This window comes from Erythranthe guttata, chromosome 14 (assembly GCF_056151865.1).
Source record: "Erythranthe guttata isolate IM_541 chromosome 14, IM_541, whole genome shotgun sequence".
Classification (NCBI taxonomy): Eukaryota; Viridiplantae; Streptophyta; class Magnoliopsida; order Lamiales; family Phrymaceae; genus Erythranthe; species Erythranthe guttata.
Window position 1 is genome coordinate 4,799,032 of NC_142546.1, and position 17,283 is coordinate 4,816,314.

At 37.0% G+C, this 17,283-nt stretch overlaps 3 protein-coding genes across 5 annotated transcripts; 1 reads left to right on the top strand and 2 right to left on the bottom strand.

Moving 5' to 3' along the window:
• Positions 1-1,501: 1,501 nt before the first annotated feature.
• LOC105963512 (calmodulin-binding receptor-like cytoplasmic kinase 2) lies at positions 1,502-4,494 on the bottom strand. The gene is made up of 6 exons (XM_088812956.1): positions 4,126-4,494; positions 3,797-4,044; positions 3,539-3,707; positions 3,340-3,429; positions 2,792-3,090; positions 1,502-2,067 (listed from the first exon to the last, which is right to left on the bottom strand). Exons 1-6 carry the CDS (start codon positions 4,367-4,369, stop codon positions 1,756-1,758), a joined length of 1,362 nt encoding a protein of 453 aa, XP_088669082.1. The 5' UTR covers positions 4,370-4,494; the 3' UTR covers positions 1,502-1,755.
• Positions 4,495-4,842: 348 nt separating this feature from the next.
• On the bottom strand, positions 4,843-10,169 carry PHT4;3 (phosphate transporter 4;3). Of its 3 annotated transcripts, none has more exons than XM_012984118.2 (8): positions 9,592-10,169; positions 7,164-7,390; positions 6,691-7,057; positions 6,444-6,488; positions 6,209-6,355; positions 5,733-5,870; positions 5,614-5,647; positions 4,843-5,221 (listed from the first exon to the last, which is right to left on the bottom strand). In XM_012984118.2, the coding sequence occupies exons 1-8, from the start codon at positions 10,030-10,032 to the stop codon at positions 5,037-5,039; spliced, it is 1,584 nt and encodes a 527-aa protein (XP_012839572.1). In that variant the 5' UTR covers positions 10,033-10,169; the 3' UTR covers positions 4,843-5,036. The 3 variants fall into 3 exon arrangements, with proteins under 3 accessions (XP_012839572.1, XP_088669081.1, XP_012839580.1); XM_088812955.1 differs by having other exon boundaries at positions 7,164-7,353; positions 9,592-10,106; XM_012984126.2 differs by having other exon boundaries at positions 7,164-7,403; positions 9,592-10,067.
• A 1,722-nt stretch (positions 10,170-11,891) lies between these two features.
• Positions 11,892-14,035, top strand: LOC105959968 (protein OCTOPUS-like). The gene has a single exon (XM_012984135.2). It carries the CDS (start codon positions 12,114-12,116, stop codon positions 13,824-13,826), a length of 1,713 nt encoding a protein of 570 aa, XP_012839589.2. The 5' UTR covers positions 11,892-12,113; the 3' UTR covers positions 13,827-14,035.
• The last annotated feature ends 3,248 nt before the right edge of the window (positions 14,036-17,283 follow it).

The following is a 17,283-nucleotide window of genomic DNA, read 5'->3' on the forward strand; positions in this document are numbered from 1 at the left end:
TTTGGTTTTGGATAATAGAATTATAAACACGCGACAACGGGTTATAATTAATATAGTGTCTCAGATTAATAATCATGAATCATATATTTCATAATTGAGGGGTTTTGGGTGAGCAATTCTTGCACAGGAGGAAGATAAAATCCTAGGTCTGTTTTTATTGATACTTTCTCGTGTTTATTTGCTTTCAAAATTAGTTTAATTATTTAGTTGATTATATTTGACAACTTTGCGTAGGCTGGATAAAAATCATAGTTGTTAGAATTCGATCCTTAGGATTAGATAATTTGAGTATTCCCTGTGGGATCGACATCCGATTCCCACGAGTCCACTTTTACTACTTGTTTGCGATACGTGCACTTGCGTGTTAGGTATTTAGCCCAACAGTACTATATCAACACATCTAATATGATAGATGGTTATGGTAATGCATATATTATGTTACCTCATGGCACAATTTTGACCATTAGAGAAGCTCTATATTCTCCACGTTCCTGTGGAACACTGTTTAGTTTTAAAGATATTCGAGCCAATGGTTATCATATTGAAACCACTGATGAAAAGGGGATGAAATATATGTGCATCACCTTTATGTGTACGGCCAGAAGCCTACCTTGGAAAAATTAGAGGGACTTTCAATAGGGTTATACAGGACCAGAATTCGAGTGCCAGAAGCACACCTTGTCGATTGCTACAAGTCTAGTGACCCGAGCAAATATTTTCTATGGCATGACCGACTGGGACAATCGGGTTAAAGTGTGATGCGCCGACTTTTCAAAACATCTATTGGGCATCCACTAACAAATAAGGATCTTGTACACAATGATAAGATATGTGTACCTTATTTTATTGGAAATCTTGATCCTATGTCAGCTTATGCACATACTACTAAAGATTACTTTGGTTTCTTGGAACGAATCCAACCCATTTCAACACCACGTGAATCTTTTTAAATATTTTCTGGTGATGGTTGATGCTTCGACTAAGTGGTCACAGGTCGATTTGTTGTGTATAATAAATAATGCTTATGCTAAACTCCTCTCTCAAATAATAAGATTGAGAGTACACTATCCAGATTATCCCATAAAGTCTATTTGATTGGCATAAACAATCCAGGTTGAGAGAGAATTTTAGCATTTTTGTTATACTTTATTTCCACAATCGTTAAACCGAAGAGCAATACTAATAGAGCGATTTACAACATGTACAACTTTGTTCTTATCAAGAGTCATGAAAGATAGAAATAAACATTTGCATAACCAATAACATATCAATTCTTAAGAAACAAGAATCTTCATTATATCTATTTCCTATCAAATGTACACACAACTAATAAAATAAATCTATCAAGATAAATTATGAACATATGATTTACATATTAAAACAAACAATCACTACCAATACCCATAGCTGTCGAATTTCAGTTTTAAATACTACGCTAACACTTGCTGTAGTTGAGCTGGATTTGTTTGGATCATTTTAACTTAGTGTTGCCTACAGTACATAAAATCCTAAACTCATGAATCATGAGAATATGATCTTGCTTTCAATTGTTGTCGTTACAAATCGTAAATTCAACTCACAATCAAATCACTCACTGAGAACCAACGTAACGTTGCCATGAAACGAAAATACAACTATTTGAGTCTCACACTATCCAAGTTTCTACGTTAAGTAAATGAAACAAATGTGATAAGATCAAAAAATGCAGCACGAACCAATTACATAGGTTTATATACATATATACAAGTCATTTTCTCACGCAGAAACAAACATCAAGCTATCACCGTCGTCAATCCCAAAAGCATTACGTCGGCTACTTCTTGCGTACCTTTCAACAACAGTGGCAGAGTGTAAGGAATTATTAATAGTCTTGTCTTTGTATTCCTTCCGTATTTGCCACAAAACCTCCGCACATTTCCTCATAGAGGGCCTTGAGATTCTCGATGAAGCAAGGCATTGGCGTGCGAGTTTGAGGACTTCTTCAACTGCCTGGATCGAGGCCAAGCTCCTTTGCAATCTTGGATCCATTGCCACAACTACTTCTCCGTCTTTCAGTCTCCTAAGTGCCTGCATAACAAGAACGTTTCTAAGTTTGTTTTCTTTTCTTTTAGCCTCAATTGCCTTTGTGATATGCGTTTTTGGTCCTTCTTATATGATTCGTGGGAACAAAGACTTATTGTCAATTGCATATATATTATAGTGATATGCTACTTTCGTTCCAAATTATCTGTCGATTTAGAGAAATGTTTTGTTCCATATTATGTCTCACGTTAGAGTTCAAATATCGCGTTAAATTGCATGTTTTCTTGTTATATCCTCATTACTCCCTCTGTTCCTAAATAGTTATCGTTTTTCACATCTGCACAAGTCGTAAGAATCTCAATAAATGTATCTTGACTTTTGGAAAATAGACTTTATATTAGAATACCATTGTTTACTAATTAATGCAAGAGAGTGTTGGAGAATTAATAAGGGTAAAATTGAAAAATATATAATTAATTCAGTATTGGAATTCTAAAGTGACAGATTATATGAAATGATTTTTTTGTTTTTTTAAAGTGACAGATATTGTGGAACGGATGAAGTAGTTCATCTTATCACTCATTAAATGGTAAAGATTACAAGTCTTTTTTATGATGCCTTGCCTTTTATAAGTCTTTTCTAAAATTCAACCATATTCTCATATTTTTTTTCAAAACGCGTATAAAAACCGTAAAAGTCAGATATTATGGAACGGATGAAGTAATATGCATGCACCAGTAGTGTTACTCTTAAGTCTCGTATCACTCACCCATCTTGTGGTAATTCTCTCATTGAGGCTTCTCTTAGACTCGATAGGCTGCCTTCCCGTCACAATCTCGATAAGCAAAACACCAAAGGAGTAGACATCACTCTTTTCAGTAAGCTGATAAGTCCTCAAGTATTCAGGATCCAAATACCCAGCGGTTCCTTTAATTTGCGTAGAAATGTGAGTTGCCGTTGGATCTTCCGAAACCATCCGTGCAAATCCAAAATCGGCCACTTTGGCTCTGAGATTTTCCGTAATCAGTATGTTTGACGCTTTAATATCTCTATGTATAATCGGAGGATCTGTAATATGAATAAGAATGCAATTATACAGTTAAACCTCTATAAATTAATACAGTCTGGACTAGCAAAATTCTATTAGTTTAGCGAAATATTAAATTATCGAACCAATAATTTGGTAGGTTTTTACCGAGTCGGGACCAGAAGAAACTATTATTTAAGCAAGGTTATTAATTTATTGAGGTTCTACTGTAGTTTATTTTTTTTGTAGTTCTATAATCGGTGCGTATTTTCGTAATATTAATTATATACCCGAATAAGTGTGGAGATAGGTAACAGCATGAGCTACATCGATTGCAATGTCCAAACGTTCCCCGATTTCAAGCCCACTTCCGCGTGTCCCTGCATCGAATCATCTAGTCATTGAGACACGTTTTTTTTTTTGTTGGATCAGAAAACGCAACGAATTTGATAATATTCGTACGACGGAATAAATATTTGATTAACTCACCATCCAAATGTTCTCGAAGATTCCCATTGCTGACATATTCAACGACAATAAGCTGTTCGTTTCCATGCTCAATATACCCGTAAAATCTTACCAAACTCATGTGCTCGATTTTCGACAAGGCTACAATCTCGTTCTTGAACTCTACCGATAAACGCTGATCGCTTGTTTCCTGCCAATAATATATATATAGCTTGTGATTTTCTTTTTTCATATCAAATGTAACAAATTCATAAGATTACGAGGTTTTTTTGAACTTACTGTTTTTGCACGCTTCACAGCAAATACGCTGCCGTCCTTGAGTTTCCCTTTGTACACGGTTCCGAATCCGCCTTCACCGATTTGATTTGCTGCGGAGAAATTTTCTGTCGCCTTGTATATATCTTTGAACGACAAACTGCTTCTCAACAGTGCTGTATCTATCTCTATCTCTGGAGATGTACCGTAATTAGAATACCTCGATCTCGATGATTTCCTACTGTCGTCACCAGCAGAATTACCCACGAAAGCTGCATATCACAGCCAAATTTTAATTTCCAATCGAAAAAAAAAAAGAAAAAAAAAATTAGAAGTCAACTCATTAAACTTACAAGAACTGCCTCCAGGGTTATTTTGCTGGACTTGATCTCTGCTGGAACCGGAACCGGCTTTCTTGAGTTTTGAGAAAACCACCGAAAAAATACCACCGATTCGTTTTGCGGCGGTTTTGATGTAAATCGAGACGGGATTGAGGGACACGCGATGGCTTTTCCGGTGATTGCTACTGGAAATGGTACTGTTGAGTTTTCTGATATTGCCTGAGCGGACGACTAACGGACTTTGTGTCTTCTTCATCGGGTGGTGGTGTGGTGGCCTCGGTGGCCAGATTCGATTCTGATTACATCATCTGCTAAACCATTCGAAATAGCAGTGGTTGCCATAGACAACTATGTTATTTTTTTAATGTTGTAATTTGGTTGATTAGACTGATTCAGCTATTTCCTGTACAGTAACTGACTTTGACATAGTCACCAAAACTTCTGTTTTCAAACATAAAATAACGAGTCGGTGTGAGGAAACGGTATTTGCTGATGATGTCAACTCACACTCGAACAAGTAAGCGATTCGATCGAGATTTAAGTAATGACTCCATCTGCAGAAGAGTTTAACTTTCATAGATTAATGGTGAGATGCAGCAGCACATCATATCTAACAAACTCCAACGAGAAATAATAATTTTGGCATCAGTCGAGAAATTTTGTCACGACGGATTGTATAAAAAATCGGGATGAACCGACACTAGTTTCATATTCTCAAGATCACTGACAAAAACCAGCCAAAAAAAGGAGATTCTTATTTACACTCCTGTCCTGTCACAGTCAATTATATACAAATTATGAAAGACAATCTACATTTTTAACATATATTCATGATTTGTAAAGCCCTTTTAAGTTCTAAACCTAACACTGTTGTCCAAATTCGCAAGGCCAGTCGACGAGAAACGGTCAAAATCGGAAGGCCGTTAAGCAGTTTCATCGAAATCGACCCTCTCTCCAGTGCAGTAGACATTCCAGAATAAAGCCGCGGAGAAATACAGGAACGAAGTGAGCAGCAAAAAGCCCTTGAAGGAGCCCACTAATTCGACGAAGAAACCCGCACCGACTGTTCCCACTATAGCAGCTAGTGTGCCAGCAGTATTAGACATACCTGTATGTAAGACAAATGAATGCAATCATGTTATTAAAACTGCTGAACAAAAGAACTATAAACTAGATTTGTCAATTTTTTTTCATTTTCTGTGTATGTAAAGAGGCTCGTCATGTTAAAAAATGCCGGTACAACAAATAAACATTCCCCACGAGTGATATCGAATTTTACAGCTGCTATTAGCTGAATCTTCATGTTGCTACTAATCCAATATGTATACCGTTTCTTTTTTTTAGGAATTAGGATTAATGCTGATAGTTCGATAAATTCTATTTATGTAACCTACGAGTGAATGGGTTTCTATTATGCGTCATTTTCACACAATTTTACCTACAGATCGCAGCCACATGCCAATCTAGAGCAGAAAGTTGAAGATGAGACAGAGAACTTACCGTGTAGCACACCAGAGTATTGTGGGGCAATCTCCTGGAAACACACGAATATGGAAAATATGTTAAACGAGGGTTATATATGCAAAAATAACTAATGAACTTTCACAAAATAGGCATACCTGAAGGTTCACGAGAAAGCCACAATGACTAAATGCTTTCAGCCCAACAGCTAAAGTAAGCCAAGCAGATGCTATTAATGGAGTTTTTGCCATTGTTAAACCAATAAGAGCCAAGCCAGGACCAACAAATCCTATTGACTGTCAATCATGGAGAAAGGAAATATTAATACTTACTCTATTGCAAATATAGAAAGGCAAAGGAATTGCCGAATTCAATTGCATGCACATGCTGTTAAGTCATGTCTAAGAAAATAATGAAATACACCACTGTACCAGCTCACAAATTTATGTGAGCAACGAGTTTGGATGACTACATAAAGCCAAAGAAAAAGAAAAAAAACTTGCACATTTGGAATTTGTTTTCGTTCTTTCTTTTTAATTACTTATTTATTAATTTATTTAATTGATTCTTCAGCAACCATTTTCTTATTAGGGAGGAGGGCTGTTTACATGTACAGAAAAGTAAAACAAATAACCTGCATAATTTTGCGAGTCAGAGTGACACTTGTGCCACTTTGAATCATCATATCTGATAAAACTCCAGCAAAGTAGCCTACAAGAGCCATCATACTCCATGGAACAGCACTAAACCATGCAGCTTGTCTGAGGTCAACATGATATATCTAGAACAAACAAAATCGCTCTAATTTATCTTTCATCAACATAAGCTAAAGTTCACTTTAAATTCAAATCATAGTTATATGACCTCACCGTTTTGAAGTAGATCGGCATCCACGAAAGAATGACAAAAAATCCCTGCACAAAGGAAGAGAACAAACTTAAATCTTCTGCAGCATAATTTTACAACTGTAAAATGAAGCCACCTTCTCTCTCTCCACAAATTTTAACAGGAGCAATGATTTTTGGGGTATTCAGACTATTACTAAATACTAACAGTAGGCAAATAGTAATTGCTAAATTGTCCGGAACTTATGAAACATGATGTATTTCTTATTACCCAGCTGTGCATAGCATTGGCGGAAATTACAGCCCAAGTTGGTGGCTTAGAGAGCAGACGTCGAAAAGGAGGAATAGCTTGTCTTTCTTTAAGTTGGTTTTTCGACAGAGAGGGTACTGATGACCTGCTCTGTATGTATTTCAGCTCATAGATTGATATTTGAGGACTTCGGTCAGGTGAACTTGAGGTTGCAGATACCCAAACTAAAACCCAAAGAAAACCAGACAAACCAAATATCACAAATGGCCCATATATACCGCCTTGTGACATGAGGATTGGAGAAAGTGTAAGCCCAATAGCACTTCCGAGCTGAAATCCAGCCATTGCTAGTCCTACAGCCCTTGACCTTTCTGTTTGAGGGAACCATCTGAAAAAGAAAAGGAAAAAATCGTCTTTGTGGTAGCTTTGTGAACTTTCGCTTCAACGTCAGATCAAGAATACGCAAATAAGAGAATGACGTATTTGCTACTTACCTTGCGATCATATTATTCATGCAAGGAAGAGCTACACCTTCTGCAATGCCAAGTAGCATCCGCATAGCAAGAAGAGCCAATAAGGATGTTTCGGCTGCCCACGGAGTAAGGAAAGTAGCGAGAGACCATAAAGCCACCCCCCAAGCCATGACCACCTTACCACCGTGACGGTCCACCAAAGTCCCTCCAGCTATAGGTGATATCAGGTATCCCCATAGGAAAGATGACTGCCATTAGTGGCTATTAAATCAATCAGATGAAGCCCAAAAAAAAAAAGAAAATATTAAGGTATTAAATAGATTATGTTATATGATGAGACTTCCAGGATTTCCGATTTTCATAAACTATTAAAAAGAGAAACAATTCCAAGTGATATACATCATTTTTAAGTCTTTCTGATAAGTAAAAATTTCATTTATTTGACACATACAAAAAGAAAAAATATATTTATTTGTGAATAGGATGCATCTCAACCTCTAAAGCTTTATACAAGAACATGAGAAAAATAACTCAAAAATATTAGCAAAAACAATTTTTTCGCTGCCAAAATTTTACCTTTTGGTATTTCAATTAAATAGGGATATCTACTGTCACAACTTAAGATTTACGAGTTTTGTTCTTGTTGATTTTAATTTTAGTTCTCTTCCAACAAGGATATCTCATATTTAGGTCTGTGCAATTGAATTCTAAAATTTAAGATGAGCAAAGATACTAATGTAGCCCTTGTTTTGTGATTAAGTAAGACACTCAAGGAAATGAAAGAAACTAACGTAGCGTTTTGTTTTTTCACAAATAATTTTGCGAAAGAGAGATATCCTTGCTGATTACGTAATATACATACTTAAGGGCCCCCACAGAGCATGTTGATTGAAGACGGTAATAATAGGTTCCAAATGAAATCTCTACTCGCACTCTAGAAGGATTATCTTGGCATATCCCTTTTAACCTTCGGTTAGAAATAAACTTACAATTAGTATCAATTTCTTCTTCCAACCAAAGTAGTTTTTCGGGAATGGATATTCATTGTTTCCAAGAAAAGTTGTCAGTGTTGTATCGTACTTAGTTAGCCATGGACAAGAACTTAATTTTCATACTTTATAAGAAGGCTTTCTACACTTAAGATGTGGTTGAATTTACTTCAAGGAAGTTCCTTGCTTACATGATAAGATGTGATATTCATGAGTCATTTTGGGGGATACAGTTTGGCTGAAATAGCCATCTAACTACAGAAATGTGTTAGCGAAAAGTGATGTAAGGCATGTTTTCCTGATGTCCTTCAGCTTTTACAAGATTACAGATGATAAAAGAAAATTTCAAGTTGATATAGACCGAAAACTGTGGAAAGTCACTCTTTCTAAACTACATCGAAGAAGAGTTTATTTTATAACAGCTCTACCAGGGAAATACGCATAGGAAAGTGAATAAGTCAGTGTTTTAATTTCCTGTAAATGACTCGGCACTATGAAAGCATGAACTTGAGTAGCATTGAATTAATGAGCTGTGTGACTTTCTGGGATGGAGCTATTCACTTGAATCCTTATCTTATTTGGTTAGGAATAGCAAAAGCTATGGTATTCGGTGTCCAAAGTGGGAGGAATAAGCGCAATAGCCATCGAGTCCCCAAGCTCGCTTTTTAAAGAGGAAAAAAAACAACAACGACTAGGCTAAAACAAAACCAAACATTGCCCTCAATACCTAGCTGCAAGCCAGTGTTCTTGCACAAGTGAGCTTGATCACCTTCAATATCCATCTTAACGCAAGTTTTTGGTGCAATAATTGGTATATTGTTTTGAAGTACTATCTTCAATAAATCGATGCAACTGATAGTATATATAAGTAGAAGTAAAGTTACCCTCTTGTTTATCCCCTAGTATTAAAACTGTGAGCATGAGAATTCAAAATCCACAGTCAGTTGAAAAGAAGCTAAATACAGCATTCAGTTGAAAATTATGACAAGTGAAAATTTATGTGGATTGAACTACTAGAAAAATATGTAGCAGCATTTATATGAAAATTCATTCTATGCAACAGTATTTGACAATGCTGAGCTCCAGTTTTGCAACTTGAAACTATTTTACTACATCAGAGCAGTAGCTACTTCTTTTTCTTCGTAAATTCTTAATATGGGTCGTATTGAAGCATTACTCATTTTTTTTGTTGGCATATATATTAATTTTTAACTCCTTGTCACATAAAGCAGTTAACTTTTTCGGAAAAAAAAAAAATCGATGCAGAACATACAAAAGGAAAGACACCCAAACGTAATGACGAGCATTACACACAAACATCGTATTTCATCCAATTCAACAAACAAAGCGTAGCTTCAAACAGAGAGCTAACTAACAATGCCTTCATCCAATTACAAAATTCATTATCACTCAAGTTAAATTAGAACTATATACTAAAGGAAGAAAAGTTGGGGGAATACCTGAACAATACCGGCAAACGATTGACGCCAACCGCGCGACTGAGAAAGCGGGACAACCGCCACCGACATGACAACCCGATCGGCGTTACAAAGTGCCAAAGCCAACGCAAGCATGGCGACCACTTTCACCCTCTCCGAAGTGATGAACTCCGCAAAACTCGGCTCCCGCATTTCTCGGAAGCCGCCACCATCGGATACGGATTGAGCGTCACTCGACGAAGCCCTCGCTCGATTGACTACTGAACTACAGCTTTTAAACGGAGGAGAAGTGGTGCCACTCGCGGAAACGCTGAGAGAGGAAGCGGCAAGTGGTCGAATTGACGAGATTGAACAAGGAAACCCGAAAAAGTATGGTTTGGGTGATAAATTAGGGTTTTGGCGGCGTGGTATTGAGCTTGAGCAGAGTCGCCGATTGACAGTAGTGAGAGAAGGGGAATTCATTCTGTGAATGCTGAAGAGAGAGAGAGAGAGAGAGATGAATGTGAATAGAGCATTCAACAAAGAGTTGGGGGAAAGGCGATGTTTGGCAGCACTTCCATTTTCTTCTCTCTACTTTCTTCAAAATTACAAATTTTTTCTTTTTCTTTTTTGAGTAATAAAAATTACTACTTATTATTATTATTTATTTATTCAATAAACAAAATTACTACGTTTGAACATCTATAAATTAATACAATTGAAATTAGAGAAATTCTATTAATTTAGTAAAATATTATATTATTGAGTTAATAATCTAGAATATTTTTATTAATTCGGGATGGAGATAAATTATTATTTAAGCAATATTATTAATTTATCGAGGTTCTACTATATTTGTTTGCTGATATTTTGTTTGCAAAATGATTTTTCATTAATAGAGATGGTTTTCAAGAAAAATTGAAGGAATAATTATTTAAGCACAAATGATTATTATTTATCTGCCTACATCTGACTTCCTTTTTAGAAGAAAAAGCTCCAACTATAATACATGTTCGTTAGGTGAAACTCCTCGAAAAACCATCGTTCATCTTTTCTTCCAACGCCATACAATCCAACCTCTTATTCGCAGAATTCCATACGTTTCCTCCGAAACTAAGAGGGTGTTTGGCTAAGCTTATTTTAAACAGCTGATAAGCTCCTACGTCTAATAAGATGTTTTAAGAGCTGATAAGTTGTTACATCTTATTTTTAGGATTAATTTTTAGAGTGTTTGGGTAATAAGCTTATTTCATATTTTTATTCATTATAAGATCTTAAATAAAAAGGTGGGGTAGAGGTACTTATTTAAAAAGATCTTATTTGCTCTCCAGCAGCTTATTTTATAAAAAAATAAGATCTTTTTTAAAAAAATTACCAAACACTTATGAAGAGCTTATAAGCTCTAAAACATATTATAAGCTCCTTTTAACATCTTATAAGCTTAGCCAAACACCCTCTAAATCTCATTTATGCCGTCTTTCTTTTATCCTTCTAAAAAAGCACAAGTCCTATCTTGATCAACAGTTTCGTGAAACGTCACTTACCTAATAATTAACTATTGTAAATATATCTGAACAAATAATAGAAAAAAAATATTGAGTAAAAATTATTTTCACTCAGATTCTTATAATACTTTATATTTTATTCATCTTTAGAATAAATATCACTTAGATGAAAAATAGGATTAGAGAATTCAATACAAGTAAACACAAAAACAAATGCGAGCAAAAGAAAAGAAAAAGAGTACAAATTATAGGTATTAGAATATGTCTTAATTATAAAAATAAAAGGATTTATAAGTTTGTAAAATAATGAAAGAGGAGGACTTCTCTTAAAAAAAGGCAAATTATGGCCACTCTGAGGCATGGTCCAATTACGAAAACCCCCTTTTGTTTGGGTAATTATAATCACTCCCTTTTTTTAAAATATTTTTACATAAAATTGATGTAATTCTGTTATTTACCGAACAAAATCTTACGTTCAGTTCGATAAACGGTATGAAATGTTGTTGTACCGAAATTTCGGTTCGATTTTTTGCCGAATTAACATCCCTAAAATTTAACTCTAACGAGGTATTTTTATAAGATAATACACAGTTGATGGGTAACTGTGAGTATCCAAATATGAGGTTGATTTTCGTAATTTGACCACAACTCATGGATGACCATAATTTGCCCAAAAAAAAAAAAAATACAAGAAAAGGGTATAGATGGTACAACATGTAACCTAGGGATGTAATTGAAGATTTTAGTAGTAAAGGGGAGGCAAGTGAAAGTTTTTATTTAGTAAGGGGTGGTAAGTGAAATCAACCAAATAATAATTAATTAATGGAAGATTTATCGAGGGTTCTTCTTGTCTTAGCCTAGTTGCCACCTTTCCCTTTTCCTAGGATTCTCTCTCTCTCTTCTTTCTCTCTCCTCCTGGTAACCCATAAGTCATATCTCACTTGCAGTTGTAGAGAGAGAAACACACACTTCAGTCCCACTGCTCTCATCTTACTTCACACGCACACACCAAACACTACATCGGTATCTGTAAATGCGTCAACTCCCCATTCTCAATCAATGACCCTACGGCCCGACTCCCGCTCCCGGGCCCGAACCCGCATCGGGATCCGAACCACCCGCCGCCTATCCCCTTGCTACCGCCACCCGAACGAACCAATCACCGGCATTTGCGCATCGTGCCTCCGCGACCGCCTCTCCGGCCTCGACACTTCCGCCGCCCCCACTGCTGCATCTCCGGAGCTCCGCCGATGCAGGTCGGTGGTCTCGATTTCCAAATGCGAAGCCTCCTCTAGCGGCTTGAGCGAGCCGCGGCGCAGGTCCTGCGACGTCGTATCGTCTGACGGCGGCGGCGGCGGCGGCGGCGGCGGCGGCGGCTCTCTGTCTACTCTCTTCGATGTGGACGATTTGAAGAGCGGATCCGAAACCGAGGCGAGAGTCGAATCGAAGAATGTAGGGCTTTCTAGGGTCACTTACACTGTGATCGAATCGAAGAAGCAAAATCAGGACGAGGTGGTTAGGGTTTCGAGTAACAAATTGGGGGTATTGGATGCGGACTGTGTCTACAGTGATGGGGAAGGTGAAGATGGTGAATTCAAGACGATGAAAGAATACATAGATCTCGAATTCCCAAACAAGACTAAGAAATCCAAGGACTTGAAAGAAATCGCCGGCAATTTCTGGGGGGCGGCGTCGATTTTCAGTAAGAAATTGCGGAAATGGAGGGAGAAGAACAGTAAGATGAAGAAGCACAGTGACAGCAGCAATGGCAAGAGCGGTGTTGGTGACGATGGCGATCTGAAGTCTTTCGAAGACAGGCGGAAATTGGGGGAAAGGCATTCTGAGATTGTGGGTAGAAGAAGATCTTGCGATACTGAACCTAGGTTCTCCGTTGATGGTGGTCGGATTTCGTTTGAGGAGCCGAGAGCTTCGTGGGATGGGTATATGATTGCAAGGACGATTCCGAGGCTGGCTCCGATGTTTTCGGTGGTCGAAAACGGCATCTTGGGGAATGTTAACAGCAGGTTTGAGAATCGTAGATTGTCGGTTGATGGTGGGCAGCAAATGCACTCAATTATCGAGGACGAGAGTAGCTCTGGAGCTTCAGGTAATTCCGATTCATCATCTTCCATGAGGCAGAGTAGTTCCGATCGCTCGAGTTCTGTCCATAGTTTCGCGAAGAAACTGACGAGTTCAGAGAATGTGAAGCTGGTGATTACGGAGAAGGAGTTAAAAGATTGGCATTTGGGCTGCGGTGTAAACGACGGGCTGGAAAGCTTTGGATCCGTATCGAGAAACACCCCTCCCATTGAAAGTGTCGGTAACTTGAATGTGCAGGCGAAGAAATCTGTTCGATGGCGTAAGGTTTGCAATGTGTTTGGTCTTAAAGTCAAGAACGGTGGAGAAAATGTAATCGAGCCTTGTATCGATGAGAACTGTGAGAAGAAGCAAACGGAGGAGGCTGTAAAAGAAATCGGGGGTTGGAATCTTGCACGAAGCAGCAGTGTTGTTGGTTCGAGAGCGTCGTGTGACGATGCCATAAGGTCGAGTTATGGTAGGAGAAGTGTCGATAATGCGTATAATGCTTTCAGGGGTATGGAGGATTCTAAGCTGGGAAGAAATCAGAGTACTAAATATTCTTCGGCTGGTCTCGACGATGGGGTAACGCCGTTTTACATGACACCGTTGAGGGGATTGAGGAATTCCAAATCTGGAAAATTCAAGCTGCAGAATTCACATTCCGTTGTTGGGAATATTCTGCAGTTAAACTGACTGAGGGCCTTTGTCCGTTGAATATGGAAGTTTTCCCATTTGTATGAAACAAAGTATGTAATACTGCTATCTCGTAACTCTTTGTAGTTCTCTTTATTATTAACATAAAAAAAAAAAAATCAGTTTTTTTTCTTTTTTTCGTTTGTTCGTTTCGGTGGCCTTCATCCGTTGAATATTTTTCTAGCTAGAGAAAGGTATGGAATCTGAAATAGTATATGTGCATCTGGCTACATTACCTATATTATCTTACTTGTCCTTTTATTACATGTGAATTCGCTCGCATTAGACAGAATTCGTGGAAATACAAGGACCGCCATTTCGTACCCGCAAACCAACAGAAGGAAAGGTAAAAATGCTTGGTAGCTGAAAACTGATATTACGTGCAATCATACAAGGGGCTTTCGACTTTCTTGTCAAAGATTGATATGCGTATTTAACTCTACTGGTTAATCTTGTTTCTTGTCTAAAGCTGATTCTTAACTAGGCACATCGTTTCTAGCTTCTCCGCATGATATATATATATATATTCCAGTTCAAGGTTGTATTCTTAACTAGACCCATTGTTTTTTGTCTAGCCGGAGCTTGCAATTTAACTGTTCCTCTTTTATGACTACTCTTATCTTGCAGTTGCTTGTTGCTTATCGACAGGTCTACCTTTCTCTAGGCCGTGTTTGTCTGTGTGGTAGTAAAAGAGAAACTTGGTTTGGCACAACATGCTTGAATTTTGACAATAGGGAAAATTGTATATCACTTTACAACTGAGTAGATGCTGAAATCTCTTTATATTAGATAAGTCATCAGAATTTTGCAATTAATACAGAGATTGCAGCATTTTGGCCTGCATTAACATGTTGTACTACAGTGAACTGGGTGATATTTTTGGTCTAATATGAACCCTGAATCATAATGGTAATGGGCCCTAGATTATAGGGTCACAGCGTTAGTTATAGTAAAGTTAAGTGGCTGAAAAGGTATATGTATCATGGATTCATTATTACAATGTGGATTCTGTGGCTGCATAAGTTGTTGATACAACGAGGTCAGATAAACACAGGGAATATGGAACTGCTTAGCCTTTCTTCTCAAAATAGTCCTGGACGCTCTCTCTCTCCTCTTTTTTTTTTTAACTAGTACTTCACCTGGACGCTCTCTCTCTCCTTTTTTTTTTTTTAACTAGTACTTCACCCATGCATCGCTTGGGATATTTGATTAGAAAACAATTCAATGAAATAGGAAGATCAAAAGTTGATTTGATATGCAAACACCAAGTACTAGAAAAGTAGAAAAAGAAAAAAAAATGGAAAATTATTATGTTTGATGTAAGTAATTAATTAAGCTAAAATACATGAAAAAGAGATAAATATCAAAAAAATGAAATTACGTATACAAAAATCGAGTACATCCTTCGTCAACCATAATGCCCAATTAATTCAAGTTCTTTATTTGATCCAAATTAATTATTATAATTGTGTTGGGTAAATTACAAACACCCCCTAAGGTATGGTCAAATTACACAAACCCCCCTCTTGTTTGGATAATTACATCTACCCCTCAATTACGATTTTTTCTTACACCTCCACCATTATGGTGTCAAATTCAACATAATCATCTAGATTCCGTGAAATGTGCTTTAGTTTGTACTCGTTTTGTATAAAAATACAGTTTCCGATGCACCACAAACTGATATATACAAGCTAAAAATCAAATATTATGATCATCTTGCTTCATAATGTAGAGTTTGAATGGGATAAAACGGGTATAAAAGTGATAATATTCCATATAATCTCGAAGATTCCACTAAAATTGAGAAGTTTAGGGGGTGGATGTAATTATCCAAACAAGAGGGGTGTTTTTGTAATTTGACCATACCTTAGGGGGGTGTTTGTAATTTACCCTAATTGTGTTTGATAACAACGGCCTCAACAGTATGTCGAATTCAATAATTAGAAACTTTGAATAATCGATATATAATAAGATTTAATTCAAAAAACTTATAAAATAATATCCATTCCATTCGATTTAAGTGGACTAAACTAATTAAATAATAAAAGAAACATAAAACACGAACATTGTAATATAAAAAATAAGATACATCAGATGACCCAAATGGTACAACTATCTCGTTCAATGAACTAGGATTATTAGCGGGAGACATAGTTATCAAGGTGGTGATTTATAGCACATGCATTGACATTGCTTATAACTCATCTAAGACCTTGTGAGTAACCTGCACATTTTCTTTATTCATTGTCCAATCGTTGATACACACTATTCAAATATATATCACCTAAAAGTGTAACAAATAAACATAACACTTCAAAGTAACTTTATTAAATTAGTTTGATAAATAAAAAACTTAATTGAAGTTGACAATAAGATCAACGTAAAGTGCAAATAAATATAACATTGCGAAGTAATTATATATATAAATAATTAAAAAAAAAACATGCCATTGAATCTAAAATCAATTTTTTGTAAGTATACCTTTATATTAGCTGAAAAACTTGCTTTTAAACAACATTGGTAGTAAGAATAGTGGTCCCTTCCGACTTGTTGAATATATTTATGTCATCTTAAGATTAACTTTCGACATTACTACGTATAATTGATCATGCCACCTCTAATATTAATATCAATACCAATACCAATATCAATACCAACACTAATACCAATACCAATACCAATACTATTACTTTAAGATTTTCTAGAGGTGAAGAAGTTATATTAGAGCCGCTTTGGTAATCAATAACAAAGAGGTAAACTAAAATACAAATTCCATAAAGTTTGGATGCTTACAGTTTCTGTTCACTTAAATCTTTAAATTGTTCAGCTTTGATGATGCTAATTACTTAGATCACCTGGGGTAGTGTAGAAAACGAACTGGGAGAGCAAAGCGGATCAGTAGCTTGACAACTTGATGATCCTGAGGTATCTGCGATCACAGAACACGTGAACTAGGCCGGGGGTTGATCCGGCGGAAACCCCTCCGACGCTCAAGTCAAACGTGCGGATAGTGGAAATAGTCCAGAGAATACAGTTGATAGTATTGCTCAGTTAATAGGACGCACCTTAAGGAATGAGTTCCAATGATTATTTATAGCTTAGTGGAGATTGTGGGGCCCAAACCTTACTTGAAGGTGATTGGACCTCGGTAGTAGTGGTCTTCAATATTGGGCTCGTGGCCCAGTAGGTAAAGAGATTGTAGACTTATTGGGTTGGCCCAAATAGGCATATCATTAAGCCCCCCACTCTCGAGTCGATGTGGGGGCCATGTTGAAATGGGTGTCAGATTGTGTCGAGAGTAAAAATTGTAGGAGTCGATCGTTGGCGTATGGCCTAATGGTGTGCGAAGACGCGTTGGAGCGTGTGTCGGAGGGGAGTGAAGGCGCGTTGGCGCGTAGCGCGACCAATTTGTCGCGATATAAGTTACTTGAGTCGTTGGTGTTGTCCCGCGACG

What these genes read in the sequence shown, in the direction of transcription:
- LOC105959968 (XM_012984135.2), top strand. Translation starts at nt 12,114, where the DNA reads ATGACCCTACGGCCCGACTCCCGCTCCCGGGCCCGAACCCGCATCGGG.
- LOC105963512 (XM_088812956.1), bottom strand. Translation starts at nt 4,369, where the DNA reads ATGAAGAAGACACAAAGTCCGTTAGTCGTCCGCTCAGGCAATATCAGA. An exon ending in TAACCCTGGAGGCAGTTCTT is followed by an intron (nt 4,045 to 4,125) that starts GTAAGTTTAATG and finishes TGTGATATGCAG; the next exon opens with CTTTCGTGGGTAATTCTGCT. An exon ending in CTATCTCCACACTTATTCGG is followed by an intron (nt 3,091 to 3,339) that starts GTATATAATTAA and finishes TTCATATTACAG; the next exon opens with ATCCTCCGATTATACATAGA.